Consider the following 13527-nt stretch of genomic DNA (forward strand, 5'->3'; position numbering starts at 1 on the left):
ATTTGACTATGAAAAGCCAACTGACATTTACTCCTGAGGTGCTGGTCTGTTGCACCCTCGACAACCACTGTGATTATTATTATTTGACTCTGTTCGTCATCTATGAATATTTGAAGATCTTGACCATGTTCTGTTATAATCTCCACCCGGCACAGCCAGAAGAGGACTGGCCACCCCTCATAGCCTGGTTTCTCTCTAGGTTTCTTCCTAGGGAGTTTTTTCTAGCCACCGTGCATCTACACCTGCATTGCTTGCTGTTTGGGGTTTTAGGCTGGGTTTCTGTACAGCACTTTGAGATATCAGCTGATGTAAGAAGGGCTTTATAAATAAATAAATAGATTTGATTAAAGAAGAATGGTAGAAAATGTAAGCAGAGTGAGCTGAAGACTGGAGAATGAATTAAAGTGAATGAGGACGAAGTATCGGAGGTGGTAGGTGTGGTGAAGTTCTCAGAGCCTGAGGCTTGCACCGAGGGTCAGTATAAAGATGAGTCTGTGAAAGTAAAAGTAAAGGTTTGGGAAAAAGTGGACCATTGCCTTTTGGCTGATCCATTTGTGGTTTCAGGGTGGGTGAAAACAGAGTTGGGTGCTGTGGAATCGGTGAGGGTAACCAGAAGTGGTCTTGTGATAATTGTTTGTGTTTCTGCTGGTCAGAGGGAGAAGGCGCTCCGTGTTAAACAAATGGGGGCAAGAAATGTGATTTGTTTTGCTCACAAGAAAAGGGCACTATTGAAAGGAGTGATTACTGGCGTAGCTGTAAATGTAAAAGTTGACCAACTGAAGGGGAAGATTCCCAGCGTTTGTGATGCTCATCATTTAGTGCGACACAGACAGGGTGGCGTGAGTGGTGAAACAGAAGAGTCATTGTCTGTTCTTTTGAGTTTTGATGTTGATTCTTTGCCTGACAAAGGGATGTTAGGATATATAAGTTATCCTGTACGAGCTTTTATGCAGAATACATTACGTTGTTACAGGTGTCAAGCTTATGGGCATGTGGCAGCAGTGTGTAGGAGGGAGATTCCTAGGTGTGAGAAGTGTGCATAAGGGCATGAGACAAAGGAATGTGTAGCATTGGGAAAGTAGTGGTATGTGTTAATTGTAGGGGTGCCCATGGGGCTGGGGATCAGAAATGTCCCGTGCGAGTGAGGCAGGTTGAGGTTTCCAGGGTTAGAATAGTGCAGAAGTTTTCATATGTGGAGGAAGTGAAGAAAGTAGAGGAAGATGGGTCAAGGGGGAGGGATCCTAAGAGGAGTGGTGTGAGTAGTAGATTTGTACCAGTACAGAGGGACAGGCCAACAAGTAATATATGTTTCAGTAAGATTGGATTTTTAGCATTTATAGCAATGGTTATAAACTGTACTGCAAGGTTGGAACGTAAGTTGCAGAAAATTGAAGTTGTAGTGTCAGTTGCAGAGAGGTATTTGGGTGTTCGAGACTTGACATCATACGAGTTCCTGGGTGTGTTAAGTGGTGCTGTCCCATCCTTTCAGCTTGTTGACCTGAGGTAGGACTACATATATTTAAATAGTGGAGTAGGGGGGTGTCCTTTTTTTGTGCATACAGTGTTAACTTAGATGTTAGGGTTATTTGTTTATTTATTTCTTCAAGCAAAGTATAAGGGAGTTGTACTACAGTCTAGTAGTAGGTGGCGGTAATGCAACATTTATTGGGTGCCAACCGCCGTTAAGCTTAAACGAAGAAGAAGTTCACGTTTTGGCTACAGAATAATCATCCTGTCTGAGAGAACATTCGAGAGGTAGCGAATCAATTTTACTATCGTCCATTTGATAGCTAGGTGTCTAGCTAGCTAACTAATAATTGTTGTATGATATGTCTGGTTTGAGTTCATGTTGTATTTAGCCAAAGCTAGTTAGCTAACGGCAACATACAAAAAGCTAGCTATCTAACGTTAGCGCGAGTGTATCAAAACGTGTTTAGCTAGCTAACGTTAGTCGCTTTATCGAACTAGTTTCTGCTGACTAACTCATTTTTGTTTTTTCTTAGACACCCCAACTCTGACGGCGTCCCGAATATTTTCACAACAGGGGCAAGAATCTGCTAGATCGTTTATCACCTCCGAAATTCTGCCACCTTGCATCATTGAATTACAATCCCAGCAACGCACCAGCTATTGGCAGCAGCAGTACTAGGCAACACTTCACTGTGCCTCTTGGACGACCATCGTTGTTTATGTCTTTGTTTTACGAAAACGGTGAGTGCATAACGACCAGCTATAGAAATATGCAGCTGTCGTAAATATACGCTTTGTTTTTGTTGTATGTATATTTCGATGTAGCTACTTTTTTTCTAGTGAAATTCGTGGCGTAGTAATGTCTCGGCTAAATAAGAATATCAAAATGGCGTCTCCCATCACTCGTGCCATCTGATAAATCATGACGCACTCTGCAGCGCAAATTTACCGAGATTCATCAGTCTGGCTTCCCGGTTGCTAATCAACCCGATCTCTTTGTATATCGAAGTGAAAGAATGCGTATACATACATGTCTTAACGTTAGACACGTTTGCTGTGTTTTAGCTCACGGCAAAGCGAGATCAGTTGGCTATCTGTTAGCTAGTGCATACGTTTTCGTACTGGCCCCCTGTGGGAATCGAACTCAACACAGGCGTTGCAAGCGCCACCAACTGAGCCACACGGGGTCTCGTCTCGTAATTGAGTTTGACAATGTCAGTGACGACATTTCACAAGAGCCACACTAACTTTTGACACATTGGGTAGCTAGCTACATACCCAACAACTATACATACAGGTTGTAACTAAAAGGTCAAGTCAGATAATTATATAGGATACTTAGGTATTCACTAAAAGCCATTGCCATCAAGGAAGTTATCAATCTGTGGAACTAGAGTTGATGTCCATGCCTTTCTCCCCTCTTTTCAGAGCTGTTGCGCAGCTGTTGGAACCTGTGTGGAGGAAACCTAGTCTACGATCAAGGCGCTTGCGGCCACAGTGGCAAACTATTTTTCATGTCAGAGACTGAGCACGCTTGCAGTCGTTTATGTCATCCCCTCTTTTCCAGACAGAAGATCCCAAAAAATCCCCATTCAAGATCTTTTTATCTTACTGATAGTGCTAGTAGCCAGTCAAAATGTCGGTCAACGTCAACCGCAGCGTGGCAGACCAGTTCTATCGCTACAAGATGCCCCGTCTGATTGCTAAGGTGATTATCTGGTATAATCTTGTAATGATCCTGTCAGGAAAATAGCATTGTCATTCAACATTCTTGATATTGGCATGCTTGGTCAGTTGTATGTTTTCCAATTAAATGTGCATGACTGGTGGTCCATTTGCAAAATGATTCTGTTAAGTTATTTATGGTTTTTGTGGTTTGATTTGTGTCCAGGTTGAGGGCAAGGGAAATGGAATCAAGACGGTCATTGTCAACATGACTGATGTTGCAAAGGCACTGAGTCGGCCTCCAACATGTAAGTTGACCTCCCTACTACCATAGTGTTGATTCTAAAATGGTTATGTTGACTCACACCATATGTTACCGTCACTAAATGTTAGGTATCTGTGTTGTGTGCATAACCAGCCATTAGCTGAATGTTGATTGCAACTCATATCCTCTTTGCAGATCCGACCAAGTTTTTTGGTTGTGAGCTTGGTGCGCAGACCCAGTTTGATGCAAAGAATGACCGCTTCATCGTCAACGGATCCCATGAGGCGAACAAGTTGCAGGACATGCTTGACATATTTATCCGTAAATTTGTGCTATGTCCTGAGTGTGATAACCCTGAAACCGATTTGGTAAATATTTGATGAACATATTTGTCCTCTGTGGTGGGTGTTTGAGTAGTGTTGTCAAGAGTGGGACAGGAATTAAATGTGATGAGTGCATTTATATGTGGGACTTCGCAAAATAATTTGACTTTTTTTATATATCAAAGCCAGAGATGTTGGTCAGTTATTTTCCTGGTAGTGTTTCTTCCTTTTTTAAAATCATGTCTTTTAATTCACTCCCGGTGTAGTGCGTTATGTCCTTCCTGAGGCGTGTAGATATAATAAAGACTTGGTTTTATGTAGATTTATTTGACATCCTGCCAACCTTGACTTGTGCTACATCTGCCTTTTTGGGTCCTGCTTGTGCTACATCTGCCTTTTTGGGTCCTGCTTGTGCATGCCCCAGCCATTTGGGATCGAGTGGCTTTTTCTCCTGCAATGCAGTTATGGTCTGTTTTGGGTATGTGATTGCTTGTCTATTATGGGTGGTATAAAGAGTGATTATGTTAATAGGTTGGTTGACCTTTCATTGCAGCATATCAATCCTAAGAAACAAACCATTGGTAACTCCTGTAAGGCCTGTGGGTACCGTGGCATGTTAGACACACGACACAAGCTCTGCACGTTTATCCTCAAAAACCCACCAGGTAAGTACACAATAAGAATTTGCCCATGACCGGTTTGTTTTTCTTATCTTAAAGTCAAGTCTGATATGTGGCCTGTTGAGTGACAAAGCGCCAATGGCTTTTCTCAACAGAAAATGAACCTGGATCTGTGAAGGAGAAAAAAGAGAAGAAGAACCGTAAGAAGGACAAGGAAAATGGCTCTGGCAGCGGAGAGGCTGGGAACCATAACGACATAGATGCCCCTGTTGTCGTGGTGAGTATCCTCATTAATGTGTGCAAGCCATGTCAGTTTAAGTTCTTAATGCTAGTGGTTGAATAGGGGGAACCAACCTCCATCACCCCCCTCCAAGCTATTATTGTTCTGAAGGACTAGTCTGTCAGTAACCCACACCTGTCTGTCTAGCAGCTATTGATCTCTTGAGAACGTGTGTTGTGTATCAGGACGGTGATGATGATGACGAGGATTGGGCAGAGGAGACCACTGAGGAGGCACAGAGAAGAAGAATGGAGGAGATCAGTGCCCATGCCAAAAACCTGACCCTCAGTGAGGACCTGGAGAAGACCCTGGAGGAGAGGGTCAACATATTCTATAACTTTGTCAAAGTAAGTTGTGCCTGAAATCAATTATAAGGACAATGAAAGTCAGTGATCCATTGTGAAAATTTCTCATTGATATAGAGGTACAATGAGTGAATGTTTTATGATGGTGACCTAGAAGTTTTGACTGGTCATAAATCATTTTTTTCCTATTCAACACAGCAATCTTTGTGCTTATTTTGAAAATCATGTTAAAAGCTTTCTCTGGTTATTTCTTCCAGCAAAAAAGGGAGGATGGCGCTATTGATGCAGCAGATAAGGAGATCTTGGCAGAGGCAGAGCGTCTGGATGTGACGGCCATGGGACCGCTGATCCTGAGCGAACTACTGTTCGACGAAAACATCCGTGACCAGATAAAGAAATACAAACGCCATTTCCTTCGCGTGAGTCTTCAAACCCCCATTGTTACAGTTGACCTCAGTCATAACCTCTTACCACTGTGGTAATGTGTTCAAGAGGGGACAAAGTTGACCAAAACCTTGCCAAATTGATTGGTTTTGTTACTTTTTGTCTTTAGTTCTGTGTGAATAATAAGAAGGCCCAGAAATACCTCCTGGGAGGATTTGAGTGCCTGGTAAAGCTGCACCAAGCCCAGCTGCTGTCCCGTGTGCCTGTCATACTCAAAGACCTGTATGATGCTGATCTAGTGGAGGAGGATGTAATACTGTCCTGGGCAGAGAAGGTGTGTGTGACACACGGTTGCTCTAACACACGGTTCAATACAGCTGCATGTCAGACTGATCACCCTAATACCTAGTTTCTTGTCAAATATAACTTTTTGTCATTAAAATTTGTGTCATTGCTCATTACTTTATATATTTCAGGTGTCTAAGAAATATGTCTCTAAGGAACTTGCCAAAGAGATCCATGCGAAGGCAGCTCCTTTCATCAAGTGGCTGAAGGAGGCGGAGGAAGAGAGCGAGGGCAGTGAGGAAGAAGAGGCGGAGGATGAAAATGTGGAGGTACTGGTCAGACTGTCCACTGATATATTTTCATAGCTTGCACAGTTTATACTTTGTGGTTTGAGTTGGGTTACTAGGATATGCTTAGTGAACACCGGCCAAACCCGGATGACGCTGGGCCAATTGTGCACCGCCCTATGTGACTCCCAATCACGGCCGGTTGTGATAGTCTGGATTCAAACCAGGGTGTCTGTAGTGATGCCTCTAGCACTGAGATGCAGTGCCTTAGACAACTGCGCCACTCGACTGATGAGTGGCCGAGAGAGATTGATGATTGTTAGACTTCAGTGCGGCTTTTGACATTAACGATCGTAATTTGCTGATGGGAAAAACGCAAGTTTTGGCTTTACAACCCCTGCTATATTGTGGATAAAGATTTTCTTGTAACAGAACAGAGGGTGTTCTTTAATGGAAGCCTCCAACATAATCCAGGTATAATCAGGAATTCCCCTGGGTAGCTGTCCAGACCTCTTACTTTTTAATATCTTTACTAACGACATGCCACGGGCCTTGAGTAAAGCCAGTGTGTATATGTATGCGGATGACTCAACACTATACACGTCAGCTACTTCAGCAACTGAAATGACTGCAACACTCAACAAAGAGCTGCAGTTAGTTTCAGAGTGGGTGGCAAGGAATAAGTTAGCCCTAAATATTTCCAAAACTAAAAAGCATTGTATTTGGGACAAAACATCCACTAAACTCTAAACTGCAACTATTTCTTGCAATAAATGTAGAAATTGAGCAAGTGGACTGTCATGGTCAAAACATGTTGATACAACAGTAGGTAAAATAGGGAGAAGTCTGTCCATAATAAAGTGCTACTATGCCTTTCTAACAACTATCAACAAGGCAGGGCCTACAGGCTCTAGTTTTGTCACACCTGGACTACTGTTCAGTCGTGTGGTCAGGTGCCACAGAGGGACCTCGTAAAATTACAATTGGTTCAGAACAAGGCACACCGGCTGGCCCTTAAATGTACACTTGAGCGTTAACATTAATATGCATGTAAAGCTCAGTGGTGGTGAGATTAACTTCATCACTACTTGTTTTTGTAAGAAGTTGTTGAATGCACCGAGCTGTCTGTCTAAACTACTAGCACACAGCTCGGACATCCATGCATACCCAACAAGATATGCCACCAAAGGTCTCTTCACAATCACCAAGTCAAGAACAGACTATGGAAGGCGCACAGTCCTACATAGAGCCATGGCTACATGGAACTCTATTTCACATCAGATAAAATTAAATGATAATTACCGAGTGGCGCAGCGGTCTAAGGCGTCGCTACAGACCCAGGTTCAATCCCAGGCTGTGTCACTACTGACCGTGACCGGGAGACCTGTGAGGCGGTGCACAATTGGCCTAGCGTCGACAAGGTTAGGAAGGGTTTGGCTGGCCGGGATTTCATTTTCCCATCGTGCTCTAGTGACTCTTTGTGGCGGGCCGGGCACCTGCAAGCTGACTTTGATCGCCAGCTGGGCGGTGTTTCATCAGACACATTGGTGCGGCTGGCTTCCGGGTTAAGCAAGCAGTGTCAAGAAGCAGTGCGGCTTGGCAGGGTCGTGTTTCGGAGGACGCATGGCTCTCGACCTTTGCCTGTCCTGAGTCTGTACGGGAGTTGCAGCGATGGGACAAGATTAACTACCATTTTGGATATCACAAAATTGTGGAGATAAAGGTTTGAGTTTTGACGCCAGTATAATGCACAAATAAACGCTCTTATTTTCCATCCTGCTTTCTCAGGTTGTATATGATTCTTCTGCTCGGGAACTGAAAGTGGAGACCGTAAAACCGGACAAGCCTGAGGAGGAAGAGGACTACTTTGATATTGATGCAATTTAAACAAGGAGGCCATTTTGAGAAGTTGTATTTTTGAATCACATTTTCTCATCCTGCCAAATTGCCAGCCCTACTCTCCTTTTCCCATAATCTCACTGCTGTTGTTAACAGCGCTAGTCACTAGACACACATTAGTCACTGTACATTACCTCTGTAATTTTGAGGCATTTGATTTATGCGATATTGGTGTATTTGGGGGATTTACTTGACTGCACATTCATTTTTGTAGTTTTTCTGTTGTATTTTTTTCCAGTCATTAAATAACGTTTTGCTATCCACAACTGTTTAAAAAAAATTATTAAATTTAGTCACAGATAAACAACCTTCGGTTAATTGTTAATGGGATTCTTGAACTTGTCTGAGATAAGTGGTGTATGTGTAAACTACATGCCCACTAGGGATGTCACTAAACACTGCATTGGTATTCCCTCCTTGACAAGTCAGCAGTGCAATCTCGGCAGATATTGAATACAAAACTGTTTTGAGAAATGAGAGCACAGAAAACACTGGAATTATGACACATCAGGGTGACTGACTCCTTATCCCAGTTTTCAGTATATTGTGTATTGCAACAGCCCATCCAGTTTTAACAAAGCTAATTTTGGAAGCATGAGCCCTGACTCATTGTTTCTGTAGGTAAGGCATAAACTTTAATTCCAATCTGTCATTGTGAATCACTGGTGCTACCATCACTGTCTACTGAGCGCCAAGGGGTCGCTTGTTTCCTCACGTCTGCCATTAGACAGTAGTGATCTGAGGCAGTGATGGCATTCCGGACCCAATTATTTTCGGTGAGCTGCATCCTTTGGCTCCCAAACTGCTCTTCGATTAAATGCTTGAAAATAGCCCAAGAACGAGGGGAAAACGTGCACATAAAACCAAAAAAGGCGTCTACCATTGTCAGGTCGTGATATGCACGTTTAAATAAAATTTTACCTGGACAAATTTTGATCGCCTTCATCTGTTTGCCAAATGGACTAGATTGACGTGCACACTTTGTTTCTGCAATGAATCCTCTTCAGAGAATGATTTTGTAATTTATTTGCAGATTATCGTTTTGACGCTTATAAAAAGCAGTAGCAGTACGCAAATCGGGGAGCCAAATAAAATGCCCTTTAGCCGAAGCGATTCGGTTCCTAACGTTCGCCAAAAAGAGCCGTTCGCGAACGACCCATCACTATCAGACAGGATTTGGGCCGATCCAACAGAGCCCGTGAGTGGTAGCCATTTTGCTCCCACCTAAAACACTTTCATTCGGAATCGAAGATGGAAGAAATGGAACCGACGGCAAGTCCAAAATCTCAACAATTCTGAAACCCAGGAATACAGACGGATATCAAGGCACACACGGATAACATCACAACAAAATTGCGATTTTGGGAGCGGTGACATCTGAACCATCCGCAGTCCACTGAGTAGCCTAGATTGGAGTCGATCAGCCGCAGCTTAGTTCAATTTAACAGCTAATGTATTGTCTTTTTTTTGCAATGAAACATAGTTAACAACATTAATTCTGAACATAAAGAACGATAGGGCGAATGCCCTGCTGCCGAAGAGCGTTATAGGGAAATACATGTCATTCAATTCTGTCTGAGTCTTCGGGACATCTTGAGACACATTTGGATTGGATGGACCGATGTTGAGACAGTTGCCGAATTCATGGTTTGTGTCCAAATGCAAGAATACAATCGCCTCCCCTCGTATTGCCAAAGGAGGTGCAGAATATAGGGAAATAGACAACATTTCAACGAGAAAATGTCAACAAAAACTCCTCTACCTACAGTCAATGAGAAAGAGACGGAGAGCGTAAGTAAACTTATTATTAGCCAGTTAGAGGTGTGTTGTCTCTGACAATAGAAAGTACGCCTAACCACGAAACTATTTCTCTTACATTGTGTCATATGGTTTTTCATACTGGTTACATTGTATCTGAGTGTTCGATACATTGTGTCACGCGGGAGACAGGCATATGTTCGGCACAAACAAAATTCTCTACCGTGCACGCCCTGGTTGTAATATGTTACCTGATGTCACGCCAGATGCTCTGTTTGGACTGTGAATAGTGATAAATAGCCTACTCATTTGTATCTCCATCCAAACAACCTTACCTGTTAGACTAGGTTCTGACTGGTTTTCAAGTTCAATTGCTTGCTATCAATGATATAGGCTTAAACTGATTTCCCACCGCTTTAGTTCAATGACAATCGTTTTACAGTTTCCATTCTTGCTCAGAGTATCCGGCAAGCAATGAAAATACACCCCATCAGTGTAGTAAGTAAGGACATTTTAATAAAAATCTCAGTAGGCTACCAGTAACTTTAATTTAGCCAAATGAGGATGATGCCTCTCTTGGAATGTATTTTTGTTAATTCGATTTTGATGTCATGCAGTTGTATCTAGATGCTCTAATACTCTGTATCATGTCATCCATTCTGGTTCATAAGAAAGGAATATTATATTGAAACATATATTCCCAGGGTATATATATATTTTTAAAGTGTGACCTACTTAATGCAATTTATAAGAGGTGAATTGTTCTCACATTTAGATAGGTTGTTAGTGGATCACAACAGAAAATAAAGCATCCCTGGCATTCCCTGTGAGTGGTAACAGCACTGTAACCCAGTGTTATAGTTGGCTATACTGGAAGTCTAGCCTTGTCCAACAGACTGAGGAGCGCAGCGTTCTGCTGAATCTAATGCGTTCTTACTGGTAACATCCTGATCAATGCAAACATCAGAATCATTTTAATCTGTTTTTCCTTTTCATCCAGTTCAGCGCTGTACATCTTTCCCACAACTCCAACTGTCTGTGGTGTAGCTGTGCGGCCAAGTAACCACTGATGCTCAGGTTAGGGGTGGGGTTGTTAGGGCGGAGTTAGAGAACAGAGGCCCTGCTAATGGAGCTGACCTGGGTTGGAGTCGATACTGACCCATAGAAAAGTATCTATCTGATTTTGGGGTGGGCTGTTGTGGGCTTTTAACCAGGGATAGGACATCAGTATGCTGTACATACACTTGATAATCAGGCTGCATTAGTCAGTCACCTACACTAACCTTTCTTTACCCGCTTGATTATAATCTGTTCATTAAAGATTTAATTAATAGGAGAGTTGTTTTGGAACCTTACAGTGGATGGAATCCCAAGCATGAGCCACTGCTAGTGCAGAGATGTTCCACTCCTTTGTCTGTCTGTCCGTCCTTGAGTCCATCCACAGTGCGCTGTTCTACTCATGTCTGTCTGTGTATGTCCACAGCATACGTCTCACAGCAATGGGCGCCAGGAGGTCACCGCTCGCTCTGTCCGCTCAGGGGTCCGCACCCGGAACTCTGGTGCCGACGAGCAGCCTCATGTGGGGAACTACCGACTCCTGAAGACCATTGGGAAGGGCAACTTCGCCAAGGTCAAGCTGGCCCGTCACATCCTCACTGGCAGAGAGGTGAGAGGAGAGACTAGGCCTGCAGCAGGACAGGCTGCTGTAGCCCCTTTCTGGTTTACCTTGCTTCACTAGTCTATTATTTCCCCTCTCAATAGCATTGTTCTTGTTGTGCAAATATGAATTTTATCTTGTTCATAAGTGGGGTACATAAAAATCAAAGATAAGTTATGTATGTGTGTGCTGTGTTGATCCCAATGAAGGGTCCTCAGAGCATAATTGTTTACACACTTTGTTTTTGCTCTCTCCTCAGGTGGCGATAAAGATTATCGATAAGACACAACTGAACCCAAACAGCCTTCAAAAGGTAAGGATCCTCCCTGTGTGGCTGTGATTCCCAGTACACTTGAGGTTGTGTGGCAAACTAGATCATTTTTTATCGTGGCTGTGTAACCACTGACCTGTGTAGTTTTGGCCCTGTGCCTGTGCCCTGGTAGTGGTTTTTGCCAGTCAGAGGGCATTATTGATATGACTAATGTGCTGCAGCAGGCAGGGTTTGACAGACAGACAGACAGAGAGCATGGCCAGGGCTTACCCAGGGTGCTGGGGTGGTCGTTGGTATTCTGCCTGCCCCACTGAGACTCAGAGTAAGCATCTCTCTCACTCGCTGCTTAGCTGTAGTTTCCATCTGTTTTTCCAAAGCACCATTGATTCGGTGCTTTGTATTTAAAGACAGGTCCTTTGACATAGGCTGTGCTAAGTCAACAGAAACTCTGAGTAGGGCCCTGTAAAATCAGCGTTGTGGACAGAATCACGGAATCCAGACATTAAAATGGAATTCAACAATGTAAAACATGTATTGAACTTCAGTAGGAAATCAACCACTGAACAAAAATATAAACTCAACATGCAGCAATTTCAAAGATTTTCCTGAGTTACAGTTCATATAAGGAAATCAGTCAATTTAAAGAAATTAATTAGGCCCTAATCTGTGGATTTCACATGACTGGGCAGGGGCGCAACCATTGGTTCGCCTGGGAGAGCATAGGCCCACTCACTGGGGAGCCAGGCCCAGCCAATCAGAATGAGTTTCCCCATAAAAAGGGTTTTATTACAGACAGAAATACTTTTCATCAACCCACCCCTCCTCCGACATCCCGCAGGTGAAGAAGCTGGATGTGGAGGTCCTGTGCTCTGCAGTGGACATTCCTGCAGTCAGTATGCCAATTGCACACTCCCTCAAAACTTGGGACATCTGTGGAATTGTGTTGTGTGACAAAACTGCACATTTTAAAGTGGCCTTTTATTGTCCCCAGCACAAGGTGCAACTGTGTAATGATCATGCCGTTTAATCAGCTCCTTTCTTATGCCCCACCTGTCAGGTGGATGGATTATATTGGCAAAGGAGAAATGTAAACACATTTGTGCACATAATTTGAGATAAATAAGCTTTTCGTGCGTATGGAACATTTCTGTGAATTTTTTTTATTTTTTTATTTTTTTCAGCTCATGAAACATGGGACGAACACGTTACGTGTTGCGTTTATATTTTTATTCAGTATAAATATATTTAATTTATTCTAAAATTCATTAATTTGCCCATGTTACTAATAAGATAAAATGCATCAGTGATTCGTCTTTGTCCTGCAACTTTTTGAAACAGCACAGGAATGCCCCTGTGTGTGTATATATTTCTACATTTTTTTAATGATGACCTTCTGGTAGAGAGAAAGTTTTTCCCAAAAACCTTCTCAATGAAATGCTAACTACAAAGTGGCCTATCCCTACCTGGCAGAATGATATGATTATTTGCATCAATCCAATGGCCGTTTGTTTTGCAAACTGCAATCACATGAGCGCTACAGAAACATCATTAACCAAACAACGGTCACTGGCTGGTTCGTACTTGAAATAAAGGGTAACTACACCCAAAAATCTAAATTTCGTAGATTTTTCCAGACCTCAAAAGTGGTCTCCTGATGTGGTTTAAGCATTTTTGTGGACTTAGAACATCCAATTTTGTTGAAAAACAAAACGGAGAACAGAAGCGTGCAAAGATTACAAAAATCTCTTACAATGGCGCCAGAGGGGATGGCTGCCGTTTTACGGGCTTCTAACCAACTGTTATTTTTTTTAAATTGTTTTGCATTTTTTGTAACTTATTTTGTACATAATGCTGCTGCTACTGTCTCATATGAACAAAAATAGCTTATGGATATCAGAACAGCCATTACTCACCCAATGTGAAGGATAGGCCCAAATCCCTGTCATTCTTGTGAAGAAAATACAGAAATACAGGGGGTGGCGATCAGGGTGCCTTGTTAGAATTTGTCGGCAAGTGGGTAACCCACCTCTACCATCCGTTCTATTGGCCAACATGTAA

The 13527-nt window shown here is 42.8% G+C and overlaps 2 protein-coding genes across 16 annotated transcripts in view; both read left to right on the forward strand.

Annotated features, from left to right (window-relative positions):
- The first annotated feature begins 1588 nt into the window (after positions 1–1588).
- Positions 1589–8049, forward strand: LOC118368212 (eukaryotic translation initiation factor 5-like). Its single transcript, XM_035752100.2, has 12 exons — positions 1589–1755; positions 2004–2211; positions 2899–3178; positions 3362–3443; positions 3596–3768; positions 4277–4388; positions 4499–4620; positions 4809–4970; positions 5186–5347; positions 5482–5646; positions 5789–5926; positions 7673–8049. The coding sequence occupies exons 3-12, from the start codon at positions 3107–3109 to the stop codon at positions 7769–7771; spliced, it is 1287 nt and encodes a 428-aa protein (XP_035607993.1). The 5' UTR covers positions 1589–1755; positions 2004–2211; positions 2899–3106; the 3' UTR covers positions 7772–8049.
- Positions 8050–8241: 192 nt separating this feature from the next.
- LOC118369075 (MAP/microtubule affinity-regulating kinase 3-like) overlaps positions 8242–13527 on the forward strand; it is a 44356-nt gene continuing 39070 nt past the window's right edge. For all 15 annotated transcript variants that reach the window (XR_008092960.1, XM_052496776.1, XM_052496780.1 and 12 more), the window contains exons 1-3: positions 8242–9574; positions 11025–11207; positions 11458–11511. Coding sequence is in view for 14 of the 15 variants with exons in the window: in XM_052496776.1 (XP_052352736.1) it covers positions 9524–9574; positions 11025–11207; positions 11458–11511 (288 nt within the window). In the remaining variant the exon portion in view is untranslated. The remainder of the gene's footprint in view (positions 9575–11024; positions 11208–11457; positions 11512–13527) is intronic.

The sequence above is a fragment of the Oncorhynchus keta genome, chromosome 35, assembly GCF_023373465.1.
Source record: "Oncorhynchus keta strain PuntledgeMale-10-30-2019 chromosome 35, Oket_V2, whole genome shotgun sequence".
NCBI classification, from domain to species: Eukaryota; Metazoa; Chordata; class Actinopteri; order Salmoniformes; family Salmonidae; genus Oncorhynchus; species Oncorhynchus keta.

Bases quoted from the DNA above. Each gene is read 5' to 3' on its own strand.
- LOC118368212 (XM_035752100.2), top strand. From the start codon at position 3,107: ATGTCGGTCAACGTCAACCGCAGCGTGGCAGACCAGTTCTATCGCTAC. The intron at 3,769-4,276 runs GTAAATATTTGA...CTTTCATTGCAG, and splicing joins ATAACCCTGAAACCGATTTG to CATATCAATCCTAAGAAACA. The intron at 5,927-7,672 runs GTACTGGTCAGA...CTGCTTTCTCAG, and splicing joins CGGAGGATGAAAATGTGGAG to GTTGTATATGATTCTTCTGC.